A 16107-nucleotide genomic window follows, 5' to 3' on the forward strand; every position below is an offset into this window, starting at 1 on the left:
AGTTGCCATTTTTGTTGTTGTTTTGTGTGTTTTTTTTTTTTTTTTTTTTTTTTTTTTTTCCGGTGGTTCAGGAGATTGAACCCAGGGACACTGTACTGAGCTACATTTGTCTCTGTCTCTTACTGTCTCTCTCTGTCTCTTTTCCTTTGACAAGATCTCACTAAGTTACTAAATTACTCAGATTAGGCTCAAACTTTTGACCCTCCTGCCTCAGCCTTCCAGAGTGCTGGGATTAGCCAAGAGCACCGGCCCCACCACCACCACATACAATCAGCCCTTTGACCTCTCCTCCCGAGTCCCACTGCTCTACCCTTGCTACAGTTTTGATGGGCTGAGTTTGTCCCTAGAGGCTCATCTGCTGGTGGCATGGCCCTCAGCGTGCTCTGGACCTTTCAGAGGAGGCCGCAGTGGGGTCCTCAGGTAGTTAGCGGTGCCCTCCGAGTGGATGGGGGACCCCGCCTCTCTCAAGCTTCCTGTTCTGGCCGTATGATTGCTGGTTCCCCTGTGCACTGCTGCTGTTCTTCCCTGAGGTCCTGGCCACGTGTCCCACACTGTGAGCTAAATAAACCTCTTCTCGGCCTGCCTCGGAGGTGGCGCCACAGTGACGAAATGCTGACCGTACACCCCGCTAAGCGTCCCTCACAGTGCTGTTGGGCTGACTTTCGTGACAGGAGTCAGGCAGGGCCTTCTCCCCTGTGCCCTTAGCAAGGATGGCCTCCGGACACCTCTGCAGGGCAGGCAGCTGCTTGGGTCCTGGGGACACTCATCCAGCTGTCCTCACCAGAGCTGTGGAGACTGTGACTAGACTCCCTCCTGTCCCTCTCACAACTGCAGTAATGACGCCGGACACAAGAGCCCCAAAGCGGCCGTCTTTAGAGGGGGCCTCCGGTGGCTGAGCGCCCCCCGAGGGCACGGTGGCAGACTCTGCAGGAGACCCGCTCTTCATGTCAAGTTCCTGAGTGTCACCTTGCTGCTGCGATCAGTTGGCCTTGTGCTGAGCCTGCCCTCACAGAGCCCTCAGAGGGCCCTCTCTGCCTCTGTGAATAACGGCGGTGTCCACGCCTTGTGTGTGTGTGGAGCTTCACAGCTTCTCTGGCTCACAGAGGCCTGGGTCTCAGGTGAGGAAGGCAAGGTGTGGGGCCCAACCTGCCCAGCGTCACGCGTCCGCCAGCTGCAGGCCTGCGTCCCCGCGGTAGGGGACCACGCGGGAAGGTGTGACCTGGTGCTCGGCTCTGGTCTGCGGTGGGTGGACAGCTGAAGCGGGCAGAACAGTGGCACTGCCCAGCCCCAGGTTCCCAGCCTGTAAAGGGGTCTGCTCCTGGTGGTAGTCGACATTTTCAGGGGCCAGTCGTGTGCCACTCAGCTATTTCAGTCAGTTTCCCTGGAGTCTCCTTCCTGGGGTGGCGTCAGAGTGAGTTGTGGCCGTTGACCTTGCGGGGAGACAAGATCACTGTCTGATGACAGGTGTGTGGCACAGCCAGCGGGAGTTTATGAGAGACTCTGTGCTCCTGCCTCAGGACAGAGTCCCCCCACCTGCAGCAGTGACTTCTCTGCTGAGGCGGCTCAGGCCCCTCTGGGCTCCAGGACAGTGAGACCGAAGCTCAAGTGTCCCTTCAGGTAGCCCCTGGGTGACCCAAGATAAGAAGGTGGCAGCTGGCGCGCTGTTGACTCAGGAGGAGGAGGAGTGACATTCCTTCCAGCGGACGGGAGTCACTCCCTCCCGAGAGAACAAAGCTAAGCCTGCGCCTGGGTGCTGGGGTGGGGGTCAGTATTTATTCTTAGCACCTGATCTGTTTGTCTTGTGTTTTTCCTGAAATTAGAGGTGAGAAATCCATCAACTGCTTCCCACATGTGTCGCTTCCTCTGCTCTTTTCTCAGCTGGCAGCTCAGGCCCTAGCTGTGAGGACACCTTGGGGAGGAAATGAACAAGAGGTGGCCACCGGACGTCAGGAGCCCGAGGCTGTGTTCGAAGGCCTCCAAGCTGACCATGACCAGTGTTGGGTCTGCCCCTGGGTGTTTTCCCTCTGTGGCTCCTAGAATTTACAAGGAGGAAAAATGTTGGTTCTAAACACCTTTAGAAAGCTGGGCATGCTGGGTGTGGTGGCGCACGCCTGTAATCCCAGCACTGGAGAGGCTGAGGCAGGAGGACCCCTGGGAGTTCACTGGACTACACAGTGAGTTCAAGGCCAGCTTGAACTACATAGTGAGACTCTATCACACAAGAGCGGAAAGCTGGGGTGATTCCCTGGTTTCTTTGAACACAGGCTGGCTGTTCTTTAACTTAAGAAGTGGGAAGGTGAGATGGGAGATTATTTGCAATTTGCTGCCTTGGATGCCTCTCACAAACCACTTTCTGAGTCTGATGCCTGCAGTTAATGGCAGAAGCTGGTGAGGCACAAGATGGTTCCAGGCAGGGGCCTGGAGTCAGTCTGAGCAGCATTTGCTGTGTGCCTCGGGGAAGTTACTTGACCTCTCTGAGCCTTAGGGCCTTTGCCTACAGCTTCAACGATGATAGCTAATAGCAACACTAATGAAGTAATATTCGTAAAGTACTTAGTCTAGCACTTCATTCAGTAGCTTAGTAGATGGTGTTCTGCTTTGCACAGTTTCTTTGTCTCTGCAAGGTTCTGTGGTACTGGCAAAGGCAGCAATCCTGGGTCCTGTGTTCTTCTTGGAGCAGAATCCACTTGCTATCGCTTGTGCACTTTGCAGATCTCAGCCGTGGCCACCAGGCCGCACCACCATGCCTTCTGCCTGATGCCGGTGGCCTCCCACCTACCTCTGCCTCCTTCCCATCCAGCTGCCTTGCAGTATCCACAGCCACCATCCACAACTCCAAAATCAGACTCCTCCCTCCCGTCCCTGAACGCCCTCGCCGTCCGTCCGTTAGTTGCTTAGCACCCATAGCCGCGCACGGCTCACAAGGCCCTGCCAACTCAGCACCGCCTGCCTCTGTGAGTCCCCCAAGGGGCTGAGCTCTTTCCCTGCTACCCAGGCTCTTGCCCTGCGCCACCGCACCCAGCACCTGCTTCCCAGTGACTCCGCAGCCCATGGGTACAGCCCTTCCTCACAGAAACGAATACCAAGCTTCCTGCATTCTTTGTTTTTTTGGTGGTGGTACTGGGGATTGAGCCTAGGGCCTTCACAGTGAGTGACAGCTTCAATCTTTTTGAATTTTTTTTTTTTGAGACCGGGTCTCACTAAATTGTCCAGGTTAGGCTCTAGCTTGCTATCCTCCTGCCTCAGCCTCCCACAGCACTGGGATCACAGGCGTGCGTCCCTGTACCCAGCTCTCATGTTCTTCACCCTGCACCAATTCCACAGAGCACTGCTGCCTTGCTGGTTGGGAACTTCTCTGCGATTAGCCAAGGTCTGCATGTGGTGAGCGTAGCTCCAGGAGCCTGCAACACGCCTGCTCAGTCTCCCCGGCTACACAGAGGGCGGGGTGGGAAAATGGTGGACACCAACAGGTTTCCTCAGAGAGCTGTTTGTTTCCGAGTGAGTATGAGGGAGCAGACTACCTCCTGGGGCGGAACTGGACAACTATGGGTTAACTGTGCACCTAAGCCGCCTGGGGAAATTGAGGTGCGAGCTCCCTGAGGAGCTGGGTGGGTTTGACACAGCCAGCCATGTATGGGTTCAGGCGATGTCAGCTGAGCTGAGCGGCTTTGGAAAGCCCTGTCTGAAGTCCCTGCCTCCTCGATCACTGTTCGTTTCTTCGGCTTTTCTAACTTTGCTTCATGCTGATTTCCAGTGAAAAGTTGCCCCATAGAATAGAAACAACACGAAAGTGGAAACGGCTTTGTTCTCCACTGTGGGGTGGACACCAGTCACCCTAGGGAGGGTCACCCGCTGTAGAGGCGCCCTTTCCTCCTACTCTGAGCAGCCTCGTTGGGCCTCCCGTACAGTCTGCTTCGGGTGAGTGGGTCCCGCGGGGGCTGCGAGTGCCTCTGTCCCGCCCTCTGTGGAAGGCGGGGCTGCAGGTGGTGGTGGAAGTTTGATCACTGCTGTGGAAGCCTGGGCGCGGGAGGCGACGTAGGTCCCTGACCCAGCTGCCCTCTCCTGGGTCACGTGACCTTCAACAGGTCACCTAGACGAGCAGGGACGCGCCTTACTCATGTCCCAGCCTACAGTGACTGGCATGAGCAGAAGTTCAGCCGATACATTATTAGCTCACATCCGATCTCCTTCCGCCTCCGAATTCCCCAAGCCCGTGGGCAGCTAGGCTTTTGGAGCCCAAACTACAGCGCCTGTGGGTCCTTAAACCCGGACAGTCCCAAAGCCGTGCGCCGGGCAGCACTCAGCACAGCACCAGACAAAAATGCAAAACCTCCCCTTTCCTCCCCGAGCAGACGTCCTCGTCCAAATGGGTTCGAACACATGGGCGCTGTTCTCGCAGTCTGAGAGGCTGTGGCGGGGCCTACGCGCTGTGCGGGGTGGACAGATCACACGGGCAGTTGACAGTGTCTGTGGGGACAGCTCTATAGTGAGACTTGAAGGCCTCCGGGCTGTGACACTGACCTCCGTGGACCCTGCAGGAAGCCTTCCTGCCCACTTGTCCCTGGCGGACCCTGGCCCGGTCACTGTCCCGTGAGACCTAAGGCAGCGCAGGAAGGAGGATGCTCACGTCGTCCCTAAGGTCAGGGGCCGCTTCCTCCTCCCTCCGGACCCCCTCACTCTCCTCGCTGTCCATGCTCAGCGCTGTGGGGTGCGGGTGCGAATCTGTGCCCACCGTGAGGACCCCCACGCCGGGCCGCGGTCCTCCTCTCTCACCCCTGCTGCCTTCCAGCCTCCTTCTCTCTTGACCAGGTTTCTGTGTCTCCAGGACCGTGAGGCCCGCACCGTCACCGGTCAGGCTGACCCTCAGGCACTAGGACAGGGGAGCCCCAGCGCCATGGCTGGCTCCAGGTTGAAGCTCGGTTGGAGGTCCCCTCTGGGGGCCCCCCAAAAGAGGCAAGCACCTCCTGTGCCCCCTGAAAAGGGAAGTGCGCCACCCTGAGGGACGCCTGTTAGGTGGGCTCTTCGCAACTCCAGGTTGACATGTGTGTCCTTGAGGACCCTTCCTTGGCCACCCTCAGGTCCCCAGGGTCTGCTCCACCCGCCAACCCCCCTGCAGTCTCTCCCCCTGCACGCCAGTTCCCCCTGTAACCCTAGAAAGTCCCAATGACAAAGGCAACGTTAGGGCACACTTATAGAACAGCAGACCTGCAGGCGTGTTATGACAGAAGTTAGAAGTCAGTTCACAGGCTGTGGCTCTGCTCATGCTCCCTGTCACCTAGCCAGCCTTGACTGTCTAGGCCCAGAGGCTCCCCCTTAACAATGTGTGGGGCCAAACTGACTGTGTCCGGCTTGTGTTTTAAAAATAAGTAGTGATTCCAGTGCTTCAAGGGCTTCAAGGCTGTCATTTGGGGGAAGCCTTGCCCAGTCAAGGACACCTTCTACTCTACTTACTCTTCTCAGGCCCCCTCCCTCCCAGAATGTTCCTGTACAACCCTGCCTGACAATATGACATAGTTCTTGTATTCCACGTAATCAATCATGTAATAACCTGAGATCAGCTTTGTACTTCCCACTCGCAACCATACTTAAACTGAACTCGAACCGGACTCCGGGCTGGTGATTTGAACCTCTGCGTTCCCCAGCCTGTTGGGTAATAACAGTTGCCATCTAACTCCTCGGTGCAAAGTCTTCCATTTGCTTTGATACTGGTTTTTCTGCGACAGTAATACCAGAGAACTCTCACGAGTCACCTAGAAATATCTTTTTAAAAGAGCGCTAGGTGCCTCCTCAGGAGAATTCTGACCAATCTAATTGAACTAAAAGGAAAGGGATTGTTCTAATCAAGCCTGGCCCATCCTTCCAAAAGTACACCCTGACTTAAAGTCCCTGACCCGTGCTTCTGCTCGCTAAGCTGGGTCTATCGTTGTGGCCTTGGGCACAGAGACTGCCATACGAGGCTCCCTCCATGCCCAAAAAGCAGCCACTTGAACCAATTTCCTTGTTTTCTCTATGGGGAGCTTCTCTGGTTTTCCCCCTGGCCCCCAGCCCCTGAAACTAGAGGAACTATTATTGTTTGTAGCAATATGATTTAAAGAAGAAAGATCTATGACCACTGGGCACCCCCCCCCAATGCCACGGAAGCCACAAGAGATTAAACTCCAAGCTCAAGCCCGTGGTGATCGAGTTCAGGGAAAAATAACAGGAGGACAACCGTGAAAGTGTCACTGCCCAGGGAAAGCCTGGCAAAAGAAGAAGACACAGGGCAGAGGTCTGAGCCCGAGCTGGAGCCCAAACCCAAGCCGGTCTAGAGTAGGTCAGGCTGCGAGGCTGTGTTGGCACGTGCCTCTCCCAGCGCACGCAGCCTGCCCTGTTCCGGCAGGTGGTGAGCTAAGCCTGACCCTGCTCAGATGGCAACAGCCCAAGCTGGGCACGCTGGAGCACACCTGTAACCCCAGCACTTGGGAGGCAGAGGCAAGGAGATCACCATGAGTCCACATAGTGAAACCTGGTCTTGAAAAACCAAACAATCAAAGCAAAACAACACACACACACACACACACACACACACACACACGTCTTTCCCACATTCTTTGCCTGTTGGTGAATTCTATTGACCCTCATGCCACTGGCTCCCTGTCATTGTCTGGAAGGTCAGCATTGGCTGAAAGTGGCCAAATAGCTCAGCACGTGTGTGGAATGAACGCAGGCTGACGGGGGGAAGGCGCACACTGGAGGTCAAAGGCAGAAGCCAGGGAACTGTTCTCAAGGCCTCAGTCAGCCTGGTGGGAAGTGGCTCAGGGAGCCCAGCGCAAATGTCTCTCTGAAATGTGATCAAAAATGGTGACTGCTGCCGCTGCGTGCCATCTAGTGGAGAGGCAGGCTAGGCTTGTGAAAAAAAAGAAGTCCTCATCCACCTTACTGGATCTGGCACCGTGTGACTTCTGGCTCTTCCTCAAAGTCACAATGACCATGAAAATATGTTTTTAATCCATTCAGGACAGTGAGGCAGCCGGGACAGCACAACTAAAGAGCCTCAGGAAAGAGAACCTCCAGAGCTGCTTCAGAAAGTGGCAAGAATGATGGGACGAGTGTGTTCAAAGTGAGGGGAGGCTTTTGAGGGGGAATTTACAGCAATGCGTCTTTTACTGTAATACATCTTTAAAAATCTCGACACTGAATTTTTCAATGACACCTTGGATGTGCTTTTGTGCCTCTGTGAAGCATTTGATATGCCATGAAACCGGAGGGCAGAAACGGTGGCAAAGCCACCCGTCTGAGCAGACAAAGGCCAGCTGCTTGTCGGCCTCTCCCGGCAGTGGAGACACAAACCACTTGCCGTCCAACCATGCCCAGCGCACCTCGGCCTCAGAGCTGGACCCGGATACTGGGTGTGGAGGAGACTGCGGGGCCGGGCGGAGAAGCAGAGCCATCCACCTGAGCACAAATCAAGCCACATTCGGAACAAAGCAAGCTGGTGCGTGCGAACCCACCGCAAGCACAGAAGGCTCTGACAGCGGCTTCCAAGCAGCACAGACAGCGTCCCAGCAGCAAGTGTGAAAACAGCCTAGACTCAGATATGGCGGGGCGTCAGTGCTCCTCGGGGAGCCGGAGGAGCGGGAGACTCTGCTCGGGCGACGGGCCTGCTCCAAGGGACAGCTTGTCCCCAGCCAGGCCCTCACATGGCTCCATCGCACGTGCAGGTACCCTCTGCTGTGCTGATGCTGCCTGCTGTCTTGGCTCTGCTCGCTTTGGTCCCCGTAACAGCGCAGTGTCACTGTGGGGACGCTGCTGTACTTGCATTGTCCCACTTCCCACTCCCACGGCAGCACTTGCCTCGAGCGACCCTCTGTCCCTCTCTGCAAACCTTCCCGGCTCCTCCTGAGTTCTACAACACTCATGCTTTGCAGCAATGTAGCGCTGGTCCCCAGCACCCTCAGAGTTAGCTGACTATTTATTATTTGGGGGAGGTTAGTTTTCGTTTCTTGAGACAGGATCTCACTATGTAGTGCAGGTCGTCCTTGAACTCACAGCAATCCTCCTGCCTCAGCTTCCTGAGTGCTGGGATTACAGGTGTGCACCACCACCCTAGGCCCCTTTAAAATTTTAAGGAAGGCAGAACCGTCCTGGCACCAGCATGGTGTTCCTTGCCATCACTGCATTGCTCCTGACCCTCTCCCCAAGCAGAGAGGGACCCTTGGGTGAAAGTTCCCCACGCCTCACCCTCAGCTGGGCCCAAGACCCAGGCACCCAGCAATACAGGACGGACAGGGAGGGGAGCCCCAGCGGGCCTGTGCTAGCCTCCCTCACCTCCACGGCAGCAGGGGCGTGGACTGCGCAGCAGACCTGGCCCAGTGCCCTGGGGCATCAGCAGCCGCCCAGGGGGACTTTCAAGTCCAAGTGAGGCCACAGGCATCTCCACAGCTCTTGTTCCGTCCTGCTTCTGTCCGCCCCGCCCCTTTCCTCTCGCTCGCTTCTCCTGCACTTTCTCTCCCTTCTGTGCCCACACTGCTCTGATTTGTCTCTTTCTTGCCCTCTGGCCTGATGTCTTTCTCTGACTTTCTTTCCATTCCTGTCACCCGCTTTCCAATTTTTCTGCCACAGTTGTCTTAATTCTGTAGCACTCCCCTTCGCTAGGAGTTCTGCCTTTTTCTCTATACAAAACCCAACATGCCCCGGTTCCCAGTCAGGGATGGTAGCTGTAACCCCAGCACTCAGGAGGCTGAGGCAGGGGGATCATGACGAATTCAAAGCCAGGCTTTGAATTCACTGTGAATTCAATGCCAGCCTGGACTGCATGGCGAGACCCCGTCTCAAAACAAGCAAACAAACAAACAGCCCTGGCTCTCCGGGGGTTTCCCAAACCAGACCACCCCTGCCTCCCTAGCATTCCCCCCGCATCTTGCCCCATCTCTGTCCAGACCACTCTCTCCCTGAAGCCAGCCTCCCCTGTCCCTTAGTGCCACCCGGCTGCAGGGCTTACCCAGGAGGCAACAGCACAGGCAGCTCAGGAGCACCCAGGGCGCCCCCCTCATGGCGCCACACAGTCCTCGGCTGCGGCTGCGCGGCACAGAAGCGGCAGTGTGAGGCGTGGAGAGAGGCTGTCCCTGCCGCCTGCCGCCTCTCTCTCAGGTGTGTTTCCTGCAGGGCCGGTGAGTACCCAGGAGGAGGACAAAAGAGGGCGGTGCCCCTGCCAATCACCAGCCCTGGCTTTCTTCTCTCCCTCCCCACCCCCTCCCCACCAGGAAGAGGTCCAGATACACCCATTGCTCCGGTCCTCGCCGGTAGGGCCAAGGGCAAGAGGGGAGAGAAACCACACACACACACACACACACACACACACACATGCACACGCACACGCACACACACACGCCGATGGCCCTGAGCCCTGGCCTTGGACCCCAGATAACCACAGCTATAGCAGGAGAGGCTGAGGCCCTTCAGACAGAAGGCAGGGAAAGGGGAAGATGAGGGCTGAGAGGTGGGCGTGGGCTGTGTGGACAGGGGAGCGAGTGAAACGCCCTAACGAAAAAGCTGGGGGGACCCAGGCATGGTGGCACACATGCCTACAATCCCAGCACTCAGGAGGCTGAGGCAGGATGATTGTCACAAGTTTAAGGCCAGTCTGGACTACACAGTGAGTTCAAAGCCAGCCTGAACAACATAGAGAGACCCAGTCTCAAAAACAACAAAAACTCAAAATGAAAAAATTACCCATGGGAGGAACCGTTGGGGTGAGGGGTGGGAACACCTGCAGGTTGTGCGGTTGTATGTTGGGACGGGGCTGTGGGCCTCGACTGCTCACGAAGTGACGCTCTCTCATGGTGGAGCCGGAGGCCAGCAGGGAGAGCAGCTGGATGGGTCTGGCTCAAGTAGAATCTGGTACAAAGAGGAACGGTGACCCAAGAGGAAGTACGAGATACTCCTGGAGGCCTGGGGCTTAGGTCACCCCCATTTTGACCTCTTGGGACTCAAAAGCCCAAGCAGGGAGGAACAGGGGCCCCACACGAGGTGTGGCAGGAAGAGCTCTGAAGCAGGGAGGGGAGCGGTTGGTGTAGCCATGGGAAGGAAAATGACAATGGCTCCCTCGCCCCAGACTCTCCGCTCCTGACACCCCAAGATATGATCGCTCAAGCGTGGCGTCTGCAGGGCGGTTGGTGCCCAGACTCCGCAGGCCCCAGGGTAAGGACCCAACGTTTCTGCACTCCCAGGCGGAGCCAGCCTTGGCCAAGGGGAGGACAGGCTGACGCGGTGCTAACTCAAAGGACCCAGGTGCCCTGCAACCTTGTTGACCATTTGCCTTCTGAAGCCAAAAGCTTGGCTATGACCCAAGCTGAAGGCTGGACCCTGCTGCTGTCATGCTGTGTCACCACTCGGGCAGCAGCACAGTGTCCCTCACCCCTGTAGGGACATGGTGATTCTATCCTTTCCTGGGAGCCAGACAGAGGGTGAAGAGGGACTGGGACACAGAGAGTAGGAGGATGTCACCCAGGAGAATTTGCATGGTCCCCAAGGCCCGACTGGGCCCTCAGCACCATTTCTCTGGGTTGGTTCTTGCTCAGCACCCTCCCTGTTAACTCGTCATCTGGCCACTTTGGTGACACTAACCAGACTGGCTTCCCACCTACAGACTGCCAGACGTCAGAGCTGAACATCTGGTCGACCCAATGCGGCTGCCTCCTGCTTCCCAGTGCAAAGGAGCTGGCAGCACAGTGTGTTCTCCGGGGGGCCACTGTAGGAGCTGGGTCCATGTGGGCATCAGGACAGCCAAGCTGAGCCCTCACTCTGCCCCCAAGGTAAGTGGCAGCCCCTTTGAGCTGTGTTTCCATCTATACAATGGGAATGACAACACTGACCCAAGGGGTGGTAAGGCTGAAATGACTTACAGATATGCACATGCTTTAGAGATGTTAAAGCACCTGGAAGGGCATCGCTCCATCCTGACACCATCCCAGGAGACGCAGACAAATGGGCTGGCCCTGGGAGGAGGAGTCACTGGCGCATGAATTCCCAGGATTGGAATCCTGGGAATCCTACCTGCACTGATCTTTCCTGTGACCCCTTTCCTGTACTAGGGATGGAACCCAGGGCCTTTGCACTGAGCTACACCCCCAGCCCTTTGTATTTTTTATTTTGAGACAGGGTGTAAATTGCCCAGGTTGGGCTGGAACTTGCAATCCTTCTTCCTCAGCCTCCCAGAATGCTGGAATTACAGGCATGCACCATACCCCAGTGGGTTCTAACATTTTGAAGGGGAGCCAGGAATTTGGAGAGGAGTGTGCTATCCTTATTCATCTTTTCCCCGCCTCCCCAGGTTCCTTCTGCTTTTTCTCTGAGCCCAGCTCCTTCTCAGTTTACCCAGCCCCCACAAGTAGGATGCTTCTAGGACTCTGTGCTGGGTGCCCCTCGCTCCGTCTGGGTGGGTCCTGGGACATCTGTTTGTTTTTCCTTCACCCCATGGGGACAGGGTGGGGGTGGCTTCTCTGAGCTCTGTCCTGTGAGGACCTTCTAGGCCTGTAGACTGCTGGGCTGTCCCAACAGGAACCAAAAGTCAGGTTTAAGTGCATATTCCCTGGGACAAAAAGAGCTCAGGCTGGACCCCGGCGTAAGTCAGCCAGAGCAGGGGCGATACCCTGAGTTGTTCCCACAGACCTGGCTGGGACTGGGAGCTCGCAAAGTCAGGCTGTTCAAGGGACAGTTCTCTTCTGAGCCCTCAAAGTGGGAACTCTGGCTTCTTGGGGCCCCCAGCATTGCTTACCTCCTTATAATTGACCCCTTCATACATCCTTATGCTGCTGATCAGACCTCAGCCGCCTGAGATGGGGCAGGAAGTCAAACATTTACTAAATCAGATTTATGAAGCCTTGAATAAAAAGACTCATAACTAATGGGGAAAAAAAGAATCAAGTTACATCATGTGCAGGTACAAGTTCCCTATAATGAATGGGATCATTATGCATATCTAAAGTGTACCAATACACACAATTATTAAAAAGAAATAAAAAGATCTAGGAGCTTAGCTGACCGCAAACTTCACCTGTGGCAGCTGTCAAAGTTAGCCTAACTTTCAGCTTTACTGGAAAGGTGGAATGGTTTGGTAGAAAGGTGTCATTTTTTTTTTTAAAAAGAGAGAGAGAGAGAGATTAAAAATATACCCATAGTAAGACATGTTGTTTTTCTTTTCTTTTTTTTTTTTTTTAAACTTTGTAACTAGAGTGCCAAGCCCAGGTCCCATGTGAGAAAACAGAGGTATCTGGGCGTGGTGGCACCTGCCCATAATCCCTGCACTGTAGAAGCAGAGGCAGGAGGATCGCCATAAGTCCAAGGTCAACCTGGGCTACATAGCAAGGCCATGTCTCAAAAAAGAAGAAAAAAAGATACAGACCAGAGGGGTTGACATTGCCATCGGCGGCCCCGTGGCCAGATCCCTGGACGGGGGCAGAGTGTGTGTCATTTCCATTGCAAAGCAAGGGGCCCAGGCAACAAAGGGGAAGTCCCCAGGCCTCCAGGAAGGCAGAGCCTGCCACTGGCTCCACACCGACTCCTCCTAGGTGTGACCAGCTTGTCCACTGCAATGCGCTCATTTCCCTGCTCAGTTTACCTCGGGGCGCAGAGGGCCTAGTGCCTACTCAGCCCACACCTCCAGGGGAAGACGGGTCGGTGCAGCCGGCCACCCTGGGTGCACAGGAGGCCCAGGGGCCAGTGCTGGTCTGGAGCCAGGAATCTCAGCTCATTCTATTCATTCACCTTCGAGAAGACGTAAATGAAAGCCCGGAAGTGAGTCCAGCGCCAAGTGGGGGACCCAGATTTGCTACTTATGTCGCAGGTTGTGGCCTTGCCTCCTAAAACCTGAAATAACGAAAGGATCTCAACTGCACTGCAGAACCGGAAGGGCCCCTGGCAACCCCAGAGTCCAATCCCTTCTGCCAGGGATGAGGTGGGGCCCGGAGAGGCAAGCGAGCACCCAGTCCACACAGTGGTCAGCGGGGCTCTTGCCCCGGAACCCCGCTCTTCAGAGCTCTTTCTGCTTGGTGCCTGTGCCACCTGGGGTTCTACCCAGGTGTCTTCACGTCCCCCTGGGACCCAATTTCATCCAGAATTACTTCTCTTAATACTTTGATAGATTATTGCCTTTCTCCCGCAAGTAGGGCATTCAGATAGGTTTCTTTGTTTCATTTTTTTTTAGATAGGGGTCTTACTACGTTATCCAGGCTGGTAGGTCTCAAACTTGTGACTAGCTGGGACTACAGGTATGTTCTACTGCCCCTGGCTCATAAACATAGTTTGAATCTATCATATTATTGATATAATTTATATTCCTACTTTATCACCGAACTTTAAAAGTAGATCTCTTCAATTATTACAAACATTTCATTTACACATTTTTGAAGGCTGTATAATATTTCATTAAGTATCACTATTTGCATTGAGGGCTATCCTAACTTGTTTAACTAAGGTGGACACTTGAGTTCTTTACAGTTGTCCTTATTATAAGAGAGGCAGAGATGACAGTCTTTGTACCCAAAGTGGTTCATTTCCTTGAGCAAGAATCAGGCCTGAGATGTTTCCGTCTCTCCAGCAGGAAGTTAATGAACACGAATTAGCTTAGTCCAGGATATAAAGCTTTTTCTTGACATTTGGGGCCCATTAAATCTGTTCATGTCGACAGTCTAATGGCAGAGGCAAGATCAAGAGCACAATGACACGATGACTTAGGTGACATAAAAATAATAGGTAAATTAAGGACTCTGTTGGTATTTTGAAAATAGGTAGAGTCCCCCAGAACTTCTTCCTTCCCAGGGACCTCCCAGCCTCAGTCCATGACTAATTCCAGGCCTCTCCTTTGAATATCCGCATCCTGATTCTTAGGCCAGGTGAATATGCTAGAGCCACAATCCAGAAAGAATTTGAGTTTGTTTTGGGGCTGTTTGGTGTTTTTGAGACAGAGTCTTGAGCTATGTAGCCCAGGCTCACCTTGAACTCAAGGTGACCCTCCTGCCTCAGCCTCCTGAGTGCTGGGCTCTAGAGGGAATTGGAAAGAGAAAGGGGATGGAGTGGGAAATCAGCCAGAGGGTTAGCAAAGAAGTAAGCAGAAGTGGCCTGAAGCAGAACCCAGCTGAGGACTGCAGCTCACTGCTTCCTCCTGCTGCCCTTGGCAGAGGGACCAGCTGCAGCTCCAGGGGGAGGGCCTAGGGGAGCCCCAGCAAGCCCTGCTCCTGGGTGTCCCGATGGACCACGAGATGACCTCACGGAGTCACAGCCTAGCAGCTCTGGGCATGGAGGGTCTGAGGCCAAAGTCGGAGGTGCTGAGCCTGGTGAGGGCCACTGAGAAAGCTTTGCGTCCTTTCCCAGGGTGGCGTAACCACGTCCCATGAGCCGGGAGCACCGAGCAGCAGCAGCGGCGATGCCCTCTCCCTCAGCTCAGGAGCAGGAACTGAGCTCCGCGGGCCACCCCGGCTCTGGGGCCCTTCTTGTGCCACTGGCGCTGACCTCAGTTGGTGGCGGCCCTGGGCTGATAGCTGATCACCCTGATCTCTGCCTCCCTTGTCACACGGGCGCCCCTCCCTGTGTGCGTCTGTTTTCTTCACATGAGGTCACCAGGCCCTGGGGGAGGTCCTCCCTGACCCGGTGTGACACCGGTTTCGCAGAACGAATAACACCTGCAAACACTCACTTTCCAAGAGCTCGCATTCTGAGGCTCCGGGTGACATGGATTTTGGAGAACATTTCTTCAGCACAGTCTAGCCTCCTTGAAGAAAGTTTGGGGAAGGGACAAGCACAAATCATTACAACAGATGAACCCACTGTGGAAGGACAGCAGGGGACCACGTCACACAGCACTGCCCCTGGAAATCCCCTGAACGCCTGCCCGCGCCAGCAAGGAGTCACCGGTCACGCTGGGTGACGCAGGGAGCCAGCGGGACTCATCCTCAGTCTTCGCACGGGCCTGGAGTGGGTGGACGGCAGATGCCGCACCTCCCTGAGGTGGGGTCCCCACCGAGGCGACCCTGTCCACCACCCGAGAGCGCTGAGAGGAAGTGACAGAAACCGAACAGCAGGGTCACATCTGCCCCTGGCCATTTCAGCCCTGCTCTCCAAGGGGGCCTTGTGACAGGGGAGTGGCGTCGGCATATTTACAAATAAACGATCCCCGCCTGGCTGTGACAGCCAGCTCCCCACCCTCCAGGCTGACCCCAGCAGCTCTGCGGGCGGGCCGGGAGGGACTGGACTCAGACGCTGGTCTGCAGCGACACGGTGCCAGGCTCTCCCGCTGCTGGGAAGCGGGGCTTGCAGGCCGCCTGGCTTGCTTGCAGCCGCAGCCTCCTTGGAAAGTTCTCCCCCAGCCCCCGCCCCACTCCGGGCTGCGGCGGCGGAAGGATCATCGTCCACCAGCCTGCAGGCGGAGCTGCCCCACACGCAAGGCTGGGCCAGCGCTGGCTTTGGCTGAGAGGTCCCAGGTCAGAAAGAGCCGCCCGGAAGGTGGCAGGTTTCATGGGCTGCTATGGCCTAGGGAGTCCCTGAATGAGCGGGCAGCTGAACCCCGAGCCCTGTGTCCCTGAGGTTAGGCTACCTGTCCTCGGCCAGCGTGGCCCATGCCCAGGGGCCCGATTGCAGCCGGATGCTGCCTTTCGACCTGTGAGGATCCGGCCTGCGGAAGGCCCTGGCTGTCGGGAAGCCGCCCACGCTGACGCCCTCGCCATCAGAGTAGAGATGGCTGCGCTTTGCCCAGCGTATTCAGAACACGAAACCCAACACGTGTGCTTTGGTCAGAGCCTCTCCTCCCACCAGCCTCCGTAAGCGATCCGCACATTTGAAGAACAACACTGACTTCTGTGGCCCTTTTGGGGATCTTAAGTATGACCTGTCACCAGACAAATGCACAGGGTGATCAAATGAAAGGGTGCACATTTATGCTTTCAAAAAATTTATTATAGGGGCTGGGGATGTAGCTCAGCAGCACAGCGCCTGCCTGGCAAGCACAAGGTCTTGAGTTTGATTCCCGGTACTGGAAAAAAAAATTTAAAAAATAAAAAATTTATTTTTTAAAAAGTCTTTTATCTTTATTCTAGGATTTAGAAAATGGTAGCATTTAGGTCTATATTCACAGTA

General features: G+C 55.4%; 1 protein-coding gene and 1 long non-coding RNA gene across 3 annotated transcripts in view; one reads left to right on the forward strand and one right to left on the reverse strand.

Annotated features, from left to right (window-relative positions):
* The window catches only part of Muc4 (mucin 4, cell surface associated), a 46040-nt gene extending 36899 nt beyond the window's left edge, over positions 1–9141 (reverse strand). The window contains exon 1 of the mRNA XM_013513367.1: positions 8981–9141. Coding sequence (XP_013368821.1) covers positions 8981–9032 — 52 coding nt within the window. The 5' untranslated portion in view covers positions 9033–9141. The remainder of the gene's footprint in view (positions 1–8980) is intronic.
* Positions 9142–10070: 929 nt separating this feature from the next.
* Positions 10071–15952, forward strand: LOC102004166. Of its 2 annotated transcripts, none has more exons than XR_001233691.1 (3): positions 10071–10179; positions 10628–10793; positions 14350–15952. It is a non-coding gene; the product is annotated as an uncharacterized LOC102004166 (long non-coding RNA). The 2 variants fall into 2 exon arrangements; XR_260708.2 differs by lacking the exon at positions 14350–15952 and adding an exon at positions 10905–10952.
* The last annotated feature ends 155 nt before the right edge of the window (positions 15953–16107 follow it).

Source organism: Chinchilla lanigera, unplaced genomic scaffold (assembly GCF_000276665.1).
Source record: "Chinchilla lanigera isolate Chin_1 unplaced genomic scaffold, ChiLan1.0 scaffold00019, whole genome shotgun sequence".
NCBI lineage: Eukaryota > Metazoa > Chordata > Mammalia > Rodentia > Chinchillidae > Chinchilla > Chinchilla lanigera.